We start from the raw sequence: 22,069 nt of genomic DNA on the forward strand, positions 1-22,069 counted from the left end.
TCTGCGTTGAACTGAAAAAAATGTGCAAAGTACGCGTGGATATTATGGTTTATATTGATAGTATTGTTTTTTGTGTGGTGGGTTTTGTGCGACGTTATAATCCATCAACTGACACCGCAGAGCCGTTTGAGAGAAAAGAATCTGCGGTTTTAATTTTCATTCGCCGTGATCCTGAATATAGGTAAGGTTTGAAATTATTAATGTAACCCCCGCCATGCCGTTTTATTTTGTCCATTATGCTATTTGTCAATTGCAATTTGCGCAAGAGAGCGCTAGTTGCCACTAATGGAAAATCGGTGCCCAAGTTGACTATGTTGGCACTGCAGAATGCATGCATACCGACCTGTTTTTTTCGAGGATGCCTTGCGCATAATTTGAGGTTATGTGTCTGACACGAGTGACACGATAGTTCGACTACGTAAATTGACATAAATAGCGTTTCGCAGTAGCGAAGTAATTATTCACAATAAAATCAGATAAACTCATAGAAATGATGCCAATCGGAAATCTGCTGAGGTCAGGTAGTAGACTGACTGCGAAATACATGCAAAGAGCATTAATTTTAAATGGAGTAGAATCTCCTGCCGGAGTTTGCATATTCTCGAAACGTGCGATATTATTTACCACTAGTGCGAAATTAAATTCTCAAAGCCAACGCAATGATTCAGACTCGCGTCAAGCACTTGGAAAGTTGGAGGGAAAACTCCAGCTTTCGTTCACCTGTAAAAAATGCATGACTCGAAATGACAAACTGATTTCGAAAATCAGTTACGAAACAGGGGTCGTGATAGTGAGGTGCGACGGTTGCAAAAACAATCATTTAATAGCGGATAATCTTGGATGGTTCTCCGATTTGAAGCAGAATAATAATATTGAAAAAATAATGGCTTCAAAAGGGGAAAAAGTTCGTAAATTTATGAACTATGACGAAGGTTATTTTGAGGCTGCTGCAGAGGAGGCGTTTGCGAAAATGAAGAAACAACAGAGCAAGTTAACTGCTGAACAAATTGAAGATGAACGGGAAAATCTTCCTAAAATTGAATATCAAAAAGTCGGAACGTCGGTTAAAGATTGAAACAACCTGATGCAACATATATGCGAAATTGCAGTTTAACTCATTTTTGAATGATTCTTCAATTATTGCATCAATCAATTTCTCTAAGTTAGAAACCTTAACTGGTAAGAATAAAATGGCAAGGTCAAAATCCACAAATTTACTCAAGATGGTAAAATATTTGTAGTTGTCTTATTTTGAATTTTCAATTTCGAACAAGTATAAAATACTTACACACATAATATAAAACTTATGTCAGCTTTTGTAAATAGCAATGCTAATGTTACTGCTACAGTAAAGTGATTTTCCATATTTGTTTCCTTTTTTTGCATTTGTAACTAGCGTGCGTGCGAATTTTGCTACACCTTGAAAACTGACCAATTTTATTTTTATTTCAACATATAAACTAGTTCGTTGGCACAATATTATCGAGGGTTTAATAATTAGACAAACATACTCTTGTAAACTTATGATACAAGCAGGTAAAAAATATAATATAGTTTAATGGAATAATGCGATAGGTACTTGAAAGAAAGGCTATACAACTCGTGTGTAACAAAACTGTTTTCAATGCGAAAACTTTGAGAGTTCAATACGTTGGGTTCGGTTGACTAATACAAGATTTTAAAATGTGATGTTTAGTCATTCTTCCATGCGACGTATTTGTAATGAATTTAAATGAGCGTCACAATCTAGAATATAACTTGAGGATATTCCGATTGCTTTGCTTGCAGCAAAAATAAAAATAAAAACCAAATAGTAGCATAAAAAAATCGTAACACTAATCTTTGTCTGCTTTCTGACTCATCGAACATAAAAATGAAGAACCATTATGCCAATGTGGTGTTTCAAGGAGGTGTACTTTGCGAGGGCATAAAATGTCTGTCAACAATGTTCTACCAACTTCAATAATCATTCTTTGGTCATTTGTGATAATATAACTCTAAGTATATTTGACCATATATAAAGCTATGTGATGCACCACTCTTTGATTAGAGGTATAAATCATAGTACGAAAGTAGTAAAATATAACGATAAACTATCATTTATAATTATATATAATATATATGTATATATGATACTTTATAGTAAAATATGTTCCTTTTATTTCTACAGCCTACTTAGTTATTATAAATTAATTAAATAATTGTGGCATCTTCATAATAATTTGATGGTAAACATTGACAACTTTTCATGCGAGTATGGCTTTAGAAGTTGAGGAAAACTGCAATTAATAATACCGGCAAGTATGAATTATTGATGGTAGCAGAAAGCTGTCTCAACCTTTGAGACAAGTCATGTTAACACTGAAATAAAGATCCACAATTGTTAAATGTAACTAAGTACGTGACGCTAGTTTTAAAATTCACGGAGATTATTAGATTATCATTTATTTTCATCATTTCATGTAATTTGGTTTCTGTCATCACTTATTTCACTTATTATTTATTATGATTATAGTAATAAGGCACTAGATCCGAGTTTTGATCAGTCGAAGGTATACTCGAAGGATTGCTTGTCACTGTCCGCTGATTGTGTGTAGATCAGCAGGCAGATGTTTCAAAATATGCATACCAAAACTTGGTAAAAATAATCTTTAAACCTTTCTTGGCTTGGATATTACTGCATATTCAGTTTGGTTGTATATTTTATGATTTGGCCCAGCGCTATTTGGCAGGGTTACTTTTTTTCTAACCCTTCCATAACCATGACTGCTGTCATTTGCAGATCTAGCGGTGCTAATATCCTCGATAAATTCATAATCATCCCAAGATGACGATGGCTCAGTATCCACTACAGGAGGTAATGCGGGTACATTGATTTGGGAATTAGGTTGCACGTTGGGTGTCCTGTAACCAGAGTTCTGGTTTAGCTTATGCGTAGAGCCAAAATGCTGCAACTTGTCGTAGTTAGGTGGTTCAGATCTGTGCGAAACATTGTTGTGGATGATTGGGCAGGTTGGAGTGATAACCATATCATTGCTGCTCGTTTTGCTCTTAGTTGAGCTCTGCGAGGCATATGACCATGTGTCCATTGTTTCATACTGAGCCTCTTCGTCAGATGTACAAGGTATGATCGCTTCCGTATGAAGTACATTATCAGCGCCGTGTGTTTTCCATGCATCACTTCTCACCTCTACCGAATCGTAGGGATTTTTTTGATCATCCATAGTCATCAAGTTGTTGTTACAACTTGAAGGAAATTCTGTAGAGCTACTGGAATTCAATCTAGTGTACTTTCCATGCATCATTGTGTCAGGTAATTCTTCTTCGAGAGATTTTCTTTCTTGATGGCCGGTAAACATGTGCCTTCTGGGTGGTTTTGCTGGCTTTGGTTTTATAATAGGTGGTGGTGGTTTTATAAAGGACACGGGCTGATCATTGGATAACGACGATGAGTTTGAATATTTCTGGGAGTTTTGTGATATCGTTGAAAACTCCAGATCAATTAAATTTCCAGAGCTATTAAGGGATGGTGGTAGAGGGGACCTGGAACCAGCTTCCATGGACAATGCGGCGTGATACTGAGCATTGTTAAAATCAATACTGGGGCTGCTATCCCCACTAAGCAATCTTTTCATGCATTTCATTTTAGCAGACAAGCACTTGAAGATCTGTTGACTGCTATGCTCCAGACAGAACAATCCCTCGCCAGATTTACATTTCCTACCAGCTTCAAAGGTGAACTTTCCGTCTCTATATCCATACCTCCTTATGAATTTGTAGGGCCAGGTAAACAGAATCTCTTCTCCATCCATGAGTCTCATATCGGCAGCCGCTAATATCAATGTATAATTTTTCTCCTCTAGTTTGCATCGCTTCGAGGCATCAGATTCCACGAGCTTAACCGCAAAGATTCCTTCTCCGGCCGTACTATACAAATCATTGTCTTCTTCGATAATATGTTGGGGAAAGCTGTCTGCAAAGGCAACTATTTGAAATGCGTTCATCCAATTTGTCATATCAAGCTCCGAGGAACAGCCATAGTGATGAATTCCAGTTTTCGTGACAACCTAGAGGAAAATTTTACTAATTATTTTCATTCTGCAGTAATTATCGTATTTCGATTTTTTCATACCAGAAGAAATCTAAGCGAGAGTATTTAGCAAATTCTTCTTTACTTTTACAGAAATCATCTTAGTTTTTCACCAGAAAAACTTGAACTTATAAACTGAAATGTGCACAAATTTCAAAATAGATTGCTAATGGTCAAATGTGGTGAGGCTTTGTAAGATTCGGTTCTTTTCTTACGGTGAATACGTTGGGTTGATTGCTGGGTGCAATTTTGACGCAAGCTTCTAAGGTGATGATTTTCGAGGAGTGGGGCTGCGAGACAGCTTCCTCTTGGCTGTCGAAAACCTCGAGTCGTTTGATACCAATTTTGCTGGGCTTGAAAAGTTGGCAAAACTTCTTGTGCCACGTTTTCTGAAAATAAAAAAAATCAAAGAAAATGGAATTGAGACAGGGCCACCTTATCGACCGAATCTAAGAAGTTGATAAATTCTCGTACAATTTAAGAAGGAAGGTCATAATTAATAATCAGGCTTCATTTAGCGCTAGAGTGTGACACGTCGATAGAATAAGCCACGAAGTCAGAGTTGAATCAGAAACGTTTCAAGATAGGATGTGAACTTCCTTTGATCTGCTGCCCTTGGTTACGCAGCGACGCATATAGTGATTATGTTCTAATAATTATATCAAGAGTTAGTCCAACCTTGAGTTGTCCCAGCATTCCTTGCGGTGGTAAAAGCAGGATGCCCTGCATTACAATATTCTCAGGCTCCATTGTCGGGATGATAAGTGAATTGTAAGCGCGAAAGGGAGAGATCGAGAAGAATGTCACTTTCAAAAGTTTTAGGCTAGTTCAGAAGAGCCGATAAGAAGCCCGTATAACAACACAATCGCGGTTTCGCATTCAGATTTTAATATGTCAACGCAACACCGACTATCATTGCCAAACACTCGACCGACTCGCAGAGTTTTAGCCAACTGGCAGTTCACAAGCAACGATGAAATAACATTCGCCAACATTTGACGTTTCGTCGAGCTCCTCACCAGGCCATGCTGTCAGTTGTGGATTATCGACATGTCGCTTGTGTCCGGCACTCTTATCTCTCTTCGTTTGTCGTGACATTCGCTGGCAGTGGTTGGGAGATGGCGAGCAACGATTAAAAGTTTCCCGTAGCCGCGCGCCGCAGCGATATTTTTTTATAATTCTGTTCATGCGTCGATTGTCGGTGCGATTTGTGAATTGGTGATACTGAGACGTTTACTTTTCTCTCTCTCTCTCTCCGCAGCGTAATTTCCTCGTTCGCTTTCCTCGGTTGAGAATCCACGGCAAGCATATTACACATTAATTACAATACACTCAGAATCACGAATTTCACCAATCCACCACCAGTTCCGTGTTTCGTCCGACGGTCCAGCACGTACGAGACATTCTCGTATCAGTATTTTCGAAAGGATAATACAGCGTTTATCCGTCACACAAATCGCTCCGTACTCTTGTCGCTTGTCACTAGCTACTCTCGCTGATTCTTTGTTGGACTAGTTATCTCTGATCATTACAACTTTATCTCCTGGTTTGTGGTTACAAAACCTTCCTCATGGCAAAATTATATACTGTCCGTGGAAATGTTGTGACACAGTGAAATGAGATCGGTTCAGCAAGCGTACAACGAATTAATCAAGCTTTCCACATACAGGCTTTCTTTCCTCTTAAGGCGCTTCTTTATCGATGTAAATAAAGAGGTAACACATCATCCGCTCCCTGCTGCCACCTAGGATATTTGACGAACGTACTACTACAAGGTAACCTGCACGCCTGCGGGGCGCGCCGACCTTTGAATCCAATATCTCGAGTTACGTATCAACGATCAAAGCGAAAGCTGTCTCGGCGAGAAAAATGTTCGTTATTATCATGAATTCGTTGTACGGAAAATATCGTATGTGGTTATAATAATCGTACAAGTAACGTGAAACTTGATCGAAATAAAAACGCATCTTATACCACCGAAACGAAAAATTGCTGCCATTAATATAAAGCGAGTTCTTATACGGATTCGAGTAGATGGGATTTTAAATTAGCTTCGATCGGTTTCCGATAATCATTTATTGAAACCGTAACCTTTACGGTCGATTGAACGGCGAATTCCGTACCTTCTGGTTTAACTGAGGGCATTTGATCGCACTGCTGGTGTGATCGTGTACAAGAAAGTACCAGTAGCTGATTTTTAGTGAGAGAAAAAATGAAAATTCGAAATCATGTTTGACTGGCACTGGAAATTGAATTGACCAAGGGAGTATCAAGTTTTTCTCCGGTGAAGATATACATTCGGTTAACGTTCAAATGTTTCTGCCGCTTTTTTTTATAGTCATCGCATCCTCCACCGTTCGATCTAGTGATTTCCCTTCGCTGATTACAGCTAACGCAACAATGGGTATGGGAAAAATAAAAACATTTTTAATATATTCGTAGCCTGTAATGTGATTCTTTGAGTAACGAATGTTTATATGCCGCAGCTATTGTGGTCGATAAGCATATATTCCAGGGAAAAACAAATTATGAAACCGGGTCGACTGAATTATATCGAATAGTTTCAAAAACAGTCGACGAAAATATGCGGTTTGGAAGAATTGAAGCACATGCTTTTACCGATTCAAGTCCCAACTTGCGTCGAGGTATGGAAGTGATTAATACTTACGTTACAGCGACCCCATCAAAAATGACCATGTCTTGAATCATATAATGTTATGACCGAAATCAACGTGTCATTTGTTACATGATTTATTTTGTAAAGTCAACACAAATTACATAAAAGATCACGTAATGGATCACGAAAAAAGAGATACGATTTTTGATCTAGTATATTTGACGGTTCGCACTTTTACAATTTATTACGTGATTTTTTTATATATTTTTTTCGAATTTACTGGATAAATCATGTAATAAATTACATGCTGATGACGGTCATAACATCTTATGATTTATTACATGAACATTTTCAGCAGGGGAAATTTCATGCCATACTCATGTATACATACCAACTCCCTGCCTATTAGATTACACTGCATTACTCTCGATTACAACGTGCCATGAAACATGGAAATTATTTCACCAGGCTAAGAGGGAAGACCTCGTACACATCGCTATTACGGGTAAGCAAAGTAATTCGAACACCGCCTGAAAATCATATATGTATACCTATATATAAGGTGAGAACGGAACGTCGAAGGTAAAGACACTTCTGGATACTTGTTCCAAGATGCAGATTGTCCGCGATTTCCCGACCACGAGGGCATCAGCGTTCCGCTGTTGCATCCTGGAGAGGAATTATCACAGGTGCTTCTGGACCTGAGAACGAGATCGGCCCTTACTTGGAGTAAACTAAACGTCCTGCATGACGAGACTTTCGGTATGAATTACGAGCATAATATTATGACTGAATAACGCTGGGTTCTTCTGGTCCATCATTATTATACGACGCGGGGGAGTTTATTGTTTACGGGCGGACCCACGATCGAAGCGTGGTGTTTGTAACGATACGCTGAATAGAAAATACCGTACTTGCAGGAAGAGATACGATCAGCAGAGTAATGATTGCTCTGTCAGTTGAACTTTTAGACTCGCGACTAGTCCCGACGACTAGATCTATTTTCACGATTAAAGAGGCGAAATCAGACCGAGGCAAGAGGCAGGAAGTATTGAAAATTCTCTCAAGTTTTTCCGAGGAGAGGCTTGGAAGTTGCTTTCTTGTCATTGTGACGATCGACATGGTCGGCCTGATAATGGAAGTGGTACGCTCATCAATGATGACTCAATTTTATTTTTATAAACATCAGAATTATCAAACAGGATACGGCTTGGTAGTTGCACTATTCAATCACGTGTTTCCGCTCTGTTTTTAGTTTATTCGCCTACGCATCGCCTCGTACAATAATTGTTTATTTATTCCTCTCCGATTTTTCGGGCACGGTATTATTTTTATTTTATCTATAACTTTTCGTTCAAGGCTAAGTCGTTAAATATGGTTAACCCTGCAACGCAATGGCTGTACATTACGAGTGACACAACCTCACGAGATCAGAACGTGACTATGTTAAATGAGATCCTGAACGAGGGACAGAACGTGGCTATTCTTCACAATACGACGAATACGGATATAACAACTTGTCATGTAAGATTATGCGAACATGATAAACTGACACAATTTTTCATGACATCGGTAATGAATGTGAAGCATCATTTTTGAGAAGAAACCGTGATATCGATGGTTGAATCACTGATATTCCGATCACCTGCCAATTTGTTTTCGCCGAAACTGGAATGCGACACTCTTAAAGTTGTAGCTAGTTAAGCTGGCTCAAGTCGATCTCAAGATAACGGGATTTTCCGTTTTAGGGAGGACTTACTTGCGACGTGAAAGATCTCACCAGGGCATTGGCAATTGCTCTCGAGGACTCACTTGCCGAGGAGACTAAATTGTCGGAACAAGTTACAGAGGAGGAATTCGAGGCGATAAGATTTACAAAAAGGGAACGACGTCGGGACGTTCTGGATAAGATGGTGGTTTAGCAATGCGACGTTTCTTGACTTACGGCGACTACTTTTCTCTTTCGTAAAAATTGCACAGCCACTCCTTAACGTACTGTATATTTGTCTTTGTTTCACGGTACACACACAGAAAGAGCTTTTTATCAGTCGATCTGGATCGGGGGGGAAGTGCGACAGGTGTTTGTCCTGGACAGTCACGTCAGCGATAACCTGGGGGGAGTCCTTTGTTACTGGGAAAAAAATATCAGACGCGAGCGACAATGGGACGGGCTATTTCATCGTTACCGGAACTTGGTCTCCTCGACTCGGTGCCGTGATGACCGATGCGATATTTCCCCACGTGGTACACGGTTTCAGGGGAAAGACACTTCCAGTAATCACATTCCACGTGCGTATGATAGATGAGACGTGGATATAGGAAGTGACGTAATTCTTGTGGGACTGTGCAGGGAATGAACAGCACGTCGTGTGCTTTCAGAATCCTCCGTGGCAAATAATTAATCGAAGTAAAACCGGCCAGGCTGTGTTCGACGGGCTTATTTTTGACGTACTAAAGCAGCTCAGTCATCGGCTCAACTTCACTTATAACGTCCTCATCGAATCGGATGAACAAGATCAGATGGTTAAGCCTTTGAGCCTTGGTGATGCTGGAAGGGTAGAGACGAAGGATATTTTTTTAGTCTCGAACAGTTAGATTTTTAAGAAATTTTATAGCTGTCCGGGTAGTGTAGTGTGGTTTGATGGTTGGTGCTCGAGTATATTTTTAAATAACCGCATTTCCACGATAAAGCTTTATCTCAATCGCAGGCGACGAACAGCGAGCAGCCTTCCATGACTAACAGAATTTCTTCAAACGTCATCGAGGTCGTCCGTTCGAAAAAGGTCCTGATCGCCGCTTGCGCTTACACCGTTAACGAGCAAAAAAATAGCATGGTCAATTTTACCCGACCAGTTTCCACTCAGACTTACAGTCTGCTTGCCTCTAGGCCCAAACAATTGTCCAGGGCGCTACTTTTCACGTCTCCATATACCAAGGAGGTTGGTGGGCCGTTTACTTTTCTTAGATTCAAAATGACTAAATGTTTTAAACCGCGTGTAATTAATGATTCATTTTAATTCGTCAATTACCAACACCACAATTTTTCGATTAGATGGTAATCGATTCTCATGTCAGTTTTCAATAGAGAATATTGGGAAGGTAAGCGATCTCATTGAACGCTAAATGCAACTGCCTTATGCAACGGGTCGCATCGCGTGATCTCGAAGGTCTGAGTTTGCGCGCCAGTGTAAATTCGAAAGCAGGAAATTGATAATTAGCTATTGTTTTTGCTGTGAAGAATGGTCAAGATACTAATTGTTGTGGGCTGCTTCACAATAAATTGAAACTTCCGGAAAGAGTTCAATTTCAATTAATCCTGGAAGCGTGGCGACACCTACTTATACGTATGCAGGGTATTTTCAGACTTGGGGATGTCTGGCGGGGGCCATAATAGCTATGGGACCGATATTGTACCTGATCCACAACTGGAGTCCGTTTTATTCGAACACGCCGTTGTCACCAGGACTGAGATCGCCCTGGGACTGCATGTGGTATGTGTATGGCGCTCTGCTTCAGCAAGGTAGGAAAGCCGAAAGGAATCCCGTTTATAGCTCCTAGCGCTCATTTATCAGATTAAAAACTTCAGGAGGGATGAATCTACCACGAGCTGACAGCGGCCGACTGATCGTTGGGACATGGTGGTTGGTGGTTTTGGTAGTCGTCGCCACTTACAGCGGTAACTTAGTCGCTTTTCTAACTTTTCCGAGGATAGACGCCTCTGTCTCATCGATAGACGACGTCCTGGCAAGGGAGCACGAACTCACTTGGACTCTGCCGAGCGGAAGTTACCTCTTCGATTTCCTTGGTTCGTCCGAGGAGCCCAAATTTCGGAGATTCTTTTCCGGAGCCGCAAGGCCCAACGTCACGAACGATACGGATTTAATGAAGCGCGTCAAGGAAGGAAATCACGTCCTGGTCGACTGGCGAACGTCGCTCAGGTTCGTCATGAGGAAGGAACTTCTCGCGACCGGAAGATGCGACTTTTCTCTCAGCGCAGAAGAGTTCGTCCCGGAACCAATCGCCATGATCGTTGCACCCGGTAGTCCCTATCTCTCAATCATTAACTCCGAGTAAGTTTCATCGTGCGTTTTCTTTTTCCTCGTTGTCGGATGCAGTTGCAGCCATGCAAAGTTGCGTGGGGTAACTGACACGGTATAAACGAATACATTCGATGTTCAAGGGTCAGAACGACCACGACCGTGTTAAATGGCTTCTAGTATTTGACAAGCAACGCTGGTGAATCACGGTGCGGATTTTCACCTCCACTATAGCAGGATTACAGCATTCTTTTTCCCTTTCTATATCCTCGCTTTGCCAATGCTTGCAGCATGCGCTAACTTACACGTGTATGTGGAAAGTGAAAATCCGCTTCTTGGTAACCAGGAGCATTTGCACTCTACTGGTCTCATTGATTCGGAAAATTATTCATCTTTACCTCAATTTAAATTATATAATAATGTTACGGTTCTACAGACTGAAACGAATGCACCAAGTAGGACTGATTCAGAAATGGACGGCGGAGAGAATGCCGATAAAAGACAAGTGCTGGGAAAGGCCAGGCGTAAGTCAAGAGACTAGCAACCATAAGGTTAACATGGACGACATGCAGGGAAGCTTTTTTCTACTTTTTATAGGTAAGGCACCCGAGCCTCTATCCAGTTGCGTAAGTCAACTCGCCAAAAATTTATTAAATATTGCCACCATGTCATCCCTCGCGATAATACATGTTATTTATTTCGGCCTTGCGCCGCTTCTGAATCAGCTGGCAACGTACTCAGCAATTACCAACATCCCAAACGACTTTCCGGTGTCATGCTATACCAAGTTATTAAATCCGTTTCCTAGCTCTTGTTATACGCTCTTTTGAAGGCTGGACCTCGGCGGTAATTGATGAGGACTATTTTCGTTGCAGGGTTCATCCTTGCTATCCTCATGCTGGGGTGTGAGTTTTTTTGGGTCAAACGCAAGACGCTTCTCGAGCAAAAACTAATTCGACCTTATGTCACATGATGTGTGATATACACGCGGTTTAGAACTAGGAAACTGTTTTGCGCCAAATTCTGCGGAAAAATTGAAATGTTAGAACGTCATCTTGTTATTTGAATTTATTTCAGCATTAGACATTTCGATAGCAAGTTTTTCGGGGGCATTTTATTTTCTCCTTTATCCCTTCTGATTGTTCATCAATGATTGAATCCATCCTATGATTGCATGAATCGACCAAACGAAATTGTGAGGCTATTGTTTTCTAGTTGTAGCTCTTATTTAGTGTGAATATGTACGAAGCGTGGAGGTAAAAGTTGTTGAATTACGTAACGGATAATGATCCTCACAGGCGGTCAGACGCAGTTACCATTAAGTACGTAAGGACGTAGATGTATCTTCACGACGATAACGTATTTGAAATAAATAATTGCCAACTTTTAGATTACACGTAATGATCCGCCTATATGCATAAGAAAAATGAAAATTTATCATATTCGTATGTGTGGATTACCTATATAAGTTTATTTCGGCAAAACGTGTGCACAACACCGTACATTAAATTTCCCTCTCCTCGAAAGAGATATTTAATTCAACTACTGACATTGCACTACTGACTCGCTCTTTCGCAAACGTAGTATTTGCACACGTGTCCACGATGTTTATGGGCTCATGAATTTGATGTGATGTCACTTCTACGGTGTCTGTAACGCAGTTCAAACTATGACTGTAATAAACGTTTGATATTCAGTATTTATTTCTCCTAATTTTAATTTTGCTATTGAAACCACGTATGGCTTGGATTTAGAATCGGGTCTGACCTGATTCATGCAGCGGATAAATTTCGTAAGAAGAGTAGCATAAAAAAATCATTTCAGAAGCAACGAAAATCTCTATTCTTCTAGAGATTCCTCATATTTAACACGTGTAATATAGCTGGAGTAACTGAATTACTGCAACCTGCTACTCGGAGAAAGCTTATTATAATATCTAGTTCAACAATGTTTGCACATGTGGATATTATAGCGAAGTAAACGTATAATAAATATATCCATTCGTTTTTAAGCGATTACATTAACTTCATTGACGAGTTATACTCTCCTCTTATTTAGAATCGCGTCATAAAAAAATGTTAAGTACTCTCTTGTACATAAACAATCATAAACCTGAGCCTAGCTCCATAAATTCAATTATCATAATCAGCATTTTTCGGGTGTACTTGACAGTTCAAAGCTATGGATTCGAAAGTAGATGTACCCCGAGGAGCCAGTTCAGATTTACAATTTTGATTCCCAAGATTCATCCAGCAGCCTCCGTGATCAGATATTGCGCTGTATTTGTAACGGTATAATACGTATGCGTCTATAATAATAATTCTCCACTATATAATATCCTCTAGACCAGGCATGAATTACCGTTGAAAATCGGATAGCTACGCCATCCTGCGGATCCGCATATTTCTCTTCGGTAACTTTAATAACTACAATAACAGTTATTCAGACCATTATTTTCTTACCTGTGAAGTAATATATGACACGTACATGTACTCAACTAATTGTCCTCGCGACTGCAAGCAAAAGACATCGACTTAGAGGGGCTCCCGAAGCGTGACAAAACTATTTCTGCTGTTCTACAACACCCCGTTCTTCAGTAGATGCATTTTCTTGAGGAAACACTTGCTGTGTTTCGCATTAAGGATTTAGTGCATGAGCACGGTAAAAAAATACGTACTCTCGTGGATATGGCATGTGTACACCAATCCCAGAAGGGGTTAAATGTCGAGTTCAGCATTCGTCCGACTCGTTAATTCTTCCACGATTTTAACAAGTGAAACATCCTGCTCTTCATTCGCCACGGCAAGCTGAATACGCGAACAGCTACTCGACGCGGCGTTATCTTGCAAATTGAGTAATCCGCGCATGAATTTATCCTACTTGCCGCGTAGACGGAGTTTTTTTCAATGTAGCTGATGAGTTGACTTTTATTATTCGTTAGTTCCTTTTCTAAATTCAGGACAGTACCTACGCAAGATCTTGAAGCGCGCATATTAATTCAAAAAATTGGTACGGAGAAGCTTAGGTTCTGGTATACCGATGTGAAATCTTTGCGGAAAACAATTAGCGTTAACAGAGTGATTGGCACTGTAGATGAGGGGGGAGAGAAAGGGAGATTACGACTGTAGAGATGATGGAACCAACGGGGTTATCTACCTGACGACCTTGCCTCTGAAAAAGTCTCCGCTCCCTTCCCGCCCCTTCGGGTTCTCAACTCCAAGCCCCCTCCTTTGCCCAGTTGCGCCTTGTGCAAGCCTCGGGGTCCAACGAGGGGCCCAACGTACCTCCGTCTTGGCGAACAACGCGCTGACCGCTTGCTGTACGGAGTCAGGTGGAGTAGGTATGCCCGGTATATACCAATCGCGTAACTGACGAGTCGGTAGTCTCGTTCTAGCTCTCGGTGTCTCAGCTCTACATTCGAAATCCAAATTCAAGACGCGATGCGTGTGGCTTACGTTTTTATAAAACACCTCGATTAACCGTTCGCTAGTTACAGAAGAGTCGGAGAGTGACGTGTGACGAGTTGATTTTACGTCCAGGTTGTCGAAAACTAGTTTTGAAAACAAGTTCTAAGCATGTGGATATTATGCCTCGCCTTACTTTATAGTACGTTCATTTGCAGACGGTCAAGTTTACTCCAATCGCTATGCTCTATGATACCAGAAAACGAATTTCCACTCAGATCTGAGTTTCACATAAATCTATAGCAGCAAATAGACTTTGACACAGGAAGTTATTTCGTTATACCAATGCATCCAATCAATATCCATTTCTAATATGAAATGTCTTTTTCTGCTTGCGAATATCACGAGTCATCAATTATTATCATCAAATATGTTATTCCGGTTACTTTAGCCTTTAAATAACAGTGTCTGAGATTAATTTCTCTACACTGGGTGCATTTATAAAATTGTTTCCAATCAGTTTTATGGTCAATTTAAAATACCGCCTGCCCATAACAAACGTAGATGCTATAGCAGTCTCAATTTTATTATCTTCATACGCGTCATCATAACAACTTTACAAGGCTGCGAATTCATACTTCTCACGTTTAGCCGCGGCAACCCGAGTCCAAGGATACGGTTCTTCTTGGCATGATCTTCCGGCTTCTGAGGCACCTCCGTTTCAACGTCCAGTGGACGTCATGACGGATGTGATCAATGATCTTGGGGTGAGAATTTTGCAACAATACGGCGAGACCGGGCGTTACGGAAACGTGGCGTTTTCCCCTACGGGGATTGGGTTTGTCTTGGCAGCATTGTACGAGGGATCAGCAGGTCCTGGACATGAGCAGATTGTGCACGCCCTTGATCTTCCCCAGGAAAAAGACATCACCAGGATTGGCCTTAGGGATATTCACAGGAGGCTAAGGGTGAGCCTCGTCTAACAACTTTTCTGGATTCGGCGTAGATTGAATCACGCCAGACAATATAAGGGAAGTCGTTCAATTCCGCCTTTTCAATTCTCCTTTCCATACCGGATATCGAAATTCTATTCGGGAATCTAGATAAAGTATCGTGTCTCTACGTATGCGGGGTTTCATCATCCTAGCCATTTTCATTTGCTCGGTTGACTTTTTACAATTTCCTATAAAATTTTGATAGAACATAGTTGAATATACCTCGAGAGTCGTCGAAAATTATGCAATCAATCAGATAAAATTTACTTTCGTAGAGCTACCTCAGCCCTGACGGGTTTCTTGGTGGCCTGACTCTCAACAGAGACAACACAAAGTTGAGACCAGAGTACGAGAATGTTCTCAAGTTTCTCGGCTTCGACGTGGCTTCTAGAGCCAACGGGTCTACCGAAAATTCAACCTCAACAACACTTCCAGAAACTATGGCAGAAGCTCCTACCACCCCTTCAGATCCAAGTTCCCTGCCCGCGACTACTCCGATTACGGTTGACGTATCCGAGACGACGGAATCCTCTACGATCATAACGACATCGGTAGGTGAAGATTTCGGAGAGGCTTTGACCAGCTCTTCAAATATGCCGACGACGATCATCGCCAGCACCGAAGAGCTGACGACGGCGACAAGTGACGTGGACACAACCACCAGAATGATCACCACGGAAACAATACCTGCCCCAACAATAACGGTTTCTGAGATGGTCGATAACTCTGGAGAGGAACTAACCACCATTTCTAGTACCTTGCCCATCCCGACGACGACGGAATTGTTGACAACAACTTTGCAGGCATCTTCGGCATTGACGGAGGCATTGATCGATGAAACTACAGAACTTGTTTCTTTGACAAAGATGAGTGTCACGGTGGATACTCCGGTTATGGTTACCAAGGATGCTACAACTGAAGTTGTAATGCAAACTACCTTGGCAAGCGTCGAGGAAGTGACGGATACCACGACATTAGGTTCTACTACTGTGAACACCGAAGCCACAATTCCTGGCGAGTCGACGACGCCGATGGTCCCTGAAGTGGGTGTAGTAACTGAGAGTACATCTACAGTGACTATTGATTTGGAAGAAGATGGATCTGAGAATGAATCGGAGCCGGACGTGTCCATTTCAAGCTCTGAAGAAACGATCGAAGAAAGTCTTGAAGAGTTGGCAACAACGACAGCAATGGAAGAAAGGACTACGCCACAGCCGGAAGAGATGGTCTCGAATGAAATTGTTTCCGAGTCTACAACAAGTCGTATAGATACAACAACCATACTTCCAGATGCTGAGGTGGATACGTTACTAGATTCGATGAGCTCTGAAACTGAGACTTTACTTACTTCGGAACGCAAAAATGGTAGCGCCGAGATCACGACCACTTCCTCATCTCTGGAATTGGAATCACGTGAACGACGAAGAGTCCGTGGCGTTGGGATCAGGGATCCTGTGGTGAGGACTCTGTTAAATGCAAGATCTGCCGAGCCAGAGGTAAAAGTGACGGCAAGATCAGACTTGGTCAACTCGAAAGAAATCGGCGCCGTGTGGATCAACAGAATTGTGGAGTATTCTTTTACTGAGAAAAACGCTGACCGGAGCACGAATTTACTGACAGTTCCAGAACAAGGCGGTGATCATCAAAATGAGAAATCTGTCAGCTGGAGTGCAAGTGGTGAAGCTGTACTGGAAGGTGATAGACGAAAGCGTGGAACGAGGAGTCCAAGAAGTTATTTCCCCGGCCATTTTAACATTCCGAAATTTCCAAGTTTCCCTGTCTATCCAGACTCTCCTGGAGCCTCAGGTACGCTACAATTCCGTGGAAATTGCAGCGATCAATATGGAGACGGACACCACACTCCAGGAGACCAACACGATTTCTCTAATTGCTTGGTTTTCTTTTTAGAGGAAACTTCGTGGACTCGTAAGGTCGGAGGATGGCGAGTGCACTCCTCAAAGCTGGACGAAGTCTCTGAAGATTCGAGTGAACTGACCTTCCTCGTTAACGGGGAAGAGCCAACAGTTGTTTCTGCTGCGACATACACAGTTGTCCTGCCTTTTGCATTCCTGCCATCCCTGCAGGTCTTGGCATTGGAATTTCCTCTGGACGTTAGTTTTTAACTATTTACATTCTGTTTTTTCACTCCACTCCGCCTAACTGCAGGGTTCTCACGATTTGACTACTGCATCCCTAGGATCCGAGGTACAACATTCTTTTACTTCTGCCAACGGACAGGGATGGGACTCGCCGACTGGCTAAAGAGCTTGAAAGCGTCGGCCTCAGGGAGCTGAGGAAGGAACTACATCCAGCCTGGGTCAGAGCGATTATTCCTTCGTTTATGCTCAAGGGGTTCGTCACTTTAACGTCTTTTCTGCAGCGGGTAAGTCAATAAAAGGCCATTGGTCGCGATCAGTTGTTCAGAATCTGTTCTCTTCTTCGAAATCCTTGGAGTTTCCTATGAGCACATCACGCAGCTCACGATCCAAACAACCTATCACGGATTCGTGTGCGATTGCTGACGAAGTACCCAGTCTAAATTTAGTAACGCATGATGACTGCGTGCTGCTCGTCATACCAAGGTGAGAAAGAAAACTTTTCTGCTTGTCACGCGTCGTGACCTTTAACCCTGAGACAGTGTTTATACCAAATTGCTCAATTTTAAGTGAATCCGTCCTCGTTGACGAACATCCCGTCCATTACACTTAATTTCCAAGATTATTGTCGCAATTTACGTGTTAAACGCTTGGCATGGGGTACACCTATGTCACAGCAGAAAATATTTCACTAACTAAATTTCGCCGGAGTTGGTCACAAAGATAATAAATTCGACATTGAATGGAGTTACAGTACACCTGACTCTTTGATTTTCAATTGTCACCGATTCCGCCGTGCAACTGTATTAAGTACATCAAACAGATTTTCATGCGGATTTCCCGTTCTGTGAGCGAAAAGGAAATTCGTCGAACGACGAATTCCTGAAATAGACAACAAGATCTAAAAGGAAATTCAAACTTGTGACATCCAGCCAGCCTCGTAATTTCAAATACTATTCTGAAGAAGCGACTAACAATAATATACAAGCGAAATCACACTCTGAATGCTTCAATGAACCTTCTGCAATTATCCTCGGGATCCGGCTACACCCTTTGAAGATATTACTTAAACTTTTGTATTACCTTACCGGAGACAATTAAATTTCTTTATCAGTGGAACCTTGTTCGAGCTTTTGAGCTTTGACAAGAACCCTTCGTTTGGTCGCAGATTGGAATCAGAGACGTCTTCGAGCCGCGGGATGCCGATTTATCTCCCATGACTGATGACGTGGGCGTTTACGCGCGGGACGTACAGCAGAGCATCGGTGTTAACATACGAAATTACATGAAGCCTGACCGGACGCACTCGAGTGAGTGGAATTATTATCAGGCCGATCTGTCTCCTCCAAGGTTTCTTCCAACCCCCGAGCCACGTCTACGGGTCTTTCGAAACGAGCGTTACGATGCATGGCTTCCGAGCTGGCGGAATTCTTACCAATCTTTTAACCCAGGTCCTATGTTATTAGGTTCTGTAAATATTATCTATTTTCATTTTATCAATCACATCGTTATAAATTGGTAATGGTCTAACTCCACGCTTCTTCTCCTGGAAGTCTTTTTCTTCGGAACTTCATCATATTTAGAAGTGGAATAACTATATTGAAGGTCCGTGCGAGCTGTGAACTACACAACTTGTTTTTTACGCAAGTGAAATTTTTTTACCAAAATCAGAAGCTCTCATTGCCAGTTATTCGTTGAAATTTACGATGTTTCTCTTGGTGTCCTTCGCCGAGAATTGTTTCACTTCTGACCTTGAATACTTCCACAGGATGGAAGTTGGGGGTTTATTCCTACTTCCCTCTACAACTATTTATTTGTTTTTTGGTGAATCAAAACCACTGTTCTTTCACTGCATAAATGCTTACCTTCTATCTAGCGTGACTGGATAATAGCTGTGATTATAAATGCATTCCCAGCATTGTTGTAAAAGTTGTCGAGTTTAATGGCTGATATCCTGTCCCAAGACCGCGTCAGAACAGAGAATAGAAATAATCATGCTCTCCAACCAATCTATAGCCTCACATCTCGATTCACCTCATTCTCGATGTTCGATCAAGTGGATGGTATCGCAATCTAAGATCTGCTCTGTCGTGGTTTTATTTTTAATCATGCTATTAGTCACACCATCCTTGACACTCAATCTTATGTTCACAAAGTTTTCACGGCTTATAGAACTCGAGGTAGATGATTCTGTAGTCATTTAATTATTTCTTTTTGTGACCGCAGCGGTCGATCAGCTTCGTAGACTAACAAACCAATCCTATTTCCCTGTGAGGGTATTTCTTTTCCGTTCGTACTCATTTCTCGATCACGAGATACACCACCCGAATCAGCATGACATGAGCGAAACTAGTTTTTGCCACATTTAATGGAATTGAGCATTGACAACCTGACGAATTAATCTTCAGGAAACGGACTTTTCGAGCGGGCTGGACCAGTGAGTTTCGTCGCTGAGCATCCATTCCTCTTTTTCATCATCGATGCGGAGACAGGCGTGTCCTTGATCGCCGGGCGGATAGAAGATCCTGCAAATTCGCGGATTCTCTAACTCCACTGTTGTCGACTTTCGATTCCAGTTCCTTCTATACGTAATATCGAATTGTTTTACTTTTTTTTCGGAAAAAGGAAAAACATGGAAGGCTCTGAGACAGTTTTTTTTTTGCAATGAATCCAAGTAAAAGTATCATGCATTTTGGGCATTCCATGTCAAATCGACTCGGGTTTGATCCTTGACCCCTCCGATTTGCCTTGCGATTTTTTATATGATTATTTTGATTCTTGAAAGCATTCATTTTTTTCAAAATTTGACGAATTCGTTTGAATTAGTTACAATTTTTGAAACGACCATGTTGTTTGACATAATTTAAAAACCAAATCAGCCAGGTAGCAAAATTTTTTAACCTTAAGCTGGAGTGGGCCGGCGTTCCTTTTATATTTTTCTCAAAAGAATGATTTTGAAAAACTAGAAGGAAGAGTCAATTTGTGGCCACCTGTTCAAACATTTTCATGTACAATCCCGAATTTGTCAGAATTTTTCAAAATGAACAAATCGTTTGTACAATTTAGAAATCTGAAACATTCTTAAAAATCCGGTATTGCATATTAAAATGTTTGAGTAATCGCCCATAGTAATCTAATTTTTCCTTTTAATATTTTTAAATGTTTTTTTTTTTTTTGGTAAAGCTCGACAAAATTTCAAGGGAACACCTACTACCACTCAAGACTCAAAAATGTTGATATCTGACGCATGATTTTTCACAATTATTTCAAATTTTTTAACTGTTTCAATCAATACAGTTTTTTAAAAAATTTTTATCTAATTCAAATTAATCCGAAAAATTTAGTGCTTTTGAGAGTCAAAACAATCAAATGAAAAATCGTGAGTCAAATCGGGGAGTTCGAGGGTCAGTCCCAGGTCAATTTGATATGGAATGCCCTGTACACAAATCTTACTAAAGCTTGGCTTATATTCGCGTGTAATTATTATGGGTTTTGAGTATTTTTATCGTAATTTAAATAGGATTCGAATGATGAATAACGTACTATTTTTTTTTAACGTAAATTTATATCATATTTATAATTGCAGCCCAAATTATGAACCGACAATCGAACGAGATAATGCGCGAAAATAATGGTATTTAAAACGGAGGAGTATGAATAGAAGGATATTTATTTGACACAGCTTTAAATAAAAGATTTATATTATATAAACAACTGTATATCATAAATATTTCAGTGATTGTTATCATTAAATATACTTGCGCTATTAATTATTATGATATTGATTCGTAATCAACCATATATAGTTTTGCCGTGCTTTATACAGAAAAATGTGTGTTCGTGCGCGTATGTGTGCCGTATAAAAACGTTGAACAAGAAACAAGCTGTATATGTCAAGTATATACTATATAGGTATCTAGTGAGAATGATATATAATTATTTGTAATGTCTTCATTATTGCTTATTTATTTATCATTCATGTTCCGGGCAAGACCGCAGCATTTATATGTAGGATAGTTTGGACACCTCACTATAAAAAATTTAATATATTATAATTTTCATTTGCCACTCTTTTTTTTCATTTTATACTACCATAAAAATGTCGCCGCAGTTCTATTTCAGTTGCAAAAACCTGCAGCTGGTGTTTTTTAGTACGTGCTTGTACATCGTGTCCGTTATAGCAGGTCATAGTTTATCCAGATGTGAAAATATGGTGGCACGTCACAAAAATATCTAACTTTATTTGAGTTATGAAAAACTATTACAGTCGTGTAAGTTTATCATCGCGATTCAGTCGTCATTGACTGTACAAATTAAATCGATTCCCATTTTCGCTAGGGCATTGGCGAATATTATTATTTATTATTATAAACTTGGGCGAATTCAACGCTACCTTTTGGACTTCTCACAACGCGGTTGCGCAAGTTTTTAGATTTTTTGTGTATTCGCTAAGTTTAGGAAAAACATTCAGGTTCTTCAGACGTGTCTCATTCACTGGGACGTTGTAGATTCCGTTTGAGGTTTCTCCCGTGTTCCTCATGGTGGTAGAGATCAAACTCTTTGTACATGTTACTCGAGCTTCTATGAATCCTCGATTAAGTCACATTTTTGAGGATCCATGGAACAAACTTTGATATCCTCGTACAAACTCCCGGGAGATTTGCTTCCGCGCAACCAATTCCCCAGGATATAATACCGGCAAGAAAGTAGCGTCCATCTTTTCCCCGGACCTGAAGAGGTCCCCCAGAATCACCCTGGAAAAATTTATCACTGATATCAAGAACTCTTCGATTTCACCCCCTGTTACTCAGAAAATACTGAAGGATCTTG

At 40.7% G+C, this 22,069-nt stretch overlaps 3 protein-coding genes across 4 annotated transcripts in view; 1 reads left to right on the forward strand and 2 right to left on the reverse strand.

Annotated features, from left to right (window-relative positions):
• Window positions 1–1,263: 1,263 nt before the first annotated feature.
• LOC124185796 (docking protein 3) lies at window positions 1,264–5,601 on the reverse strand. Its single transcript, XM_046576916.1, has 3 exons — window positions 4,769–5,601; window positions 4,306–4,479; window positions 1,264–4,067 (listed from the first exon to the last, which is right to left on the reverse strand). Exons 1-3 carry the CDS (start codon window positions 4,838–4,840, stop codon window positions 2,652–2,654), a joined length of 1,662 nt encoding a protein of 553 aa, XP_046432872.1. The 5' UTR covers window positions 4,841–5,601; the 3' UTR covers window positions 1,264–2,651.
• Window positions 5,602–5,732: 131 nt separating this feature from the next.
• LOC124185794 lies at window positions 5,733–21,012 on the forward strand. The gene is made up of 20 exons (XM_046576913.1): window positions 5,733–5,865; window positions 6,429–6,494; window positions 6,577–6,735; window positions 7,117–7,212; window positions 7,320–7,469; window positions 7,628–7,851; window positions 8,067–8,231; window positions 8,456–8,620; window positions 8,739–8,996; window positions 9,087–9,263; window positions 9,416–9,646; window positions 10,071–10,227; window positions 10,294–10,777; window positions 11,181–11,341; window positions 14,800–15,116; window positions 15,419–16,949; window positions 17,052–17,254; window positions 17,341–17,526; window positions 18,408–18,705; window positions 19,648–21,012. The coding sequence occupies exons 2-20, from the start codon at window positions 6,491–6,493 to the stop codon at window positions 19,785–19,787; spliced, it is 5,106 nt and encodes a 1,701-aa protein (XP_046432869.1). The 5' UTR covers window positions 5,733–5,865; window positions 6,429–6,490; the 3' UTR covers window positions 19,788–21,012.
• The window catches only part of LOC124185795 (serine proteinase stubble-like), a 29,093-nt gene continuing 27,576 nt past the window's right edge, over window positions 20,553–22,069 (reverse strand). For both annotated transcript variants that reach the window (XM_046576914.1, XM_046576915.1), the window contains exon 9: window positions 20,553–21,993. In XM_046576914.1, coding sequence (XP_046432870.1) covers window positions 21,835–21,993 — 159 coding nt within the window. In that variant the 3' untranslated portion in view covers window positions 20,553–21,834. The remainder of the gene's footprint in view (window positions 21,994–22,069) is intronic.

Source organism: Neodiprion fabricii, chromosome 6 (assembly GCF_021155785.1).
Source record: "Neodiprion fabricii isolate iyNeoFabr1 chromosome 6, iyNeoFabr1.1, whole genome shotgun sequence".
Taxonomy (NCBI): Eukaryota; Metazoa; Arthropoda; class Insecta; order Hymenoptera; family Diprionidae; genus Neodiprion; species Neodiprion fabricii.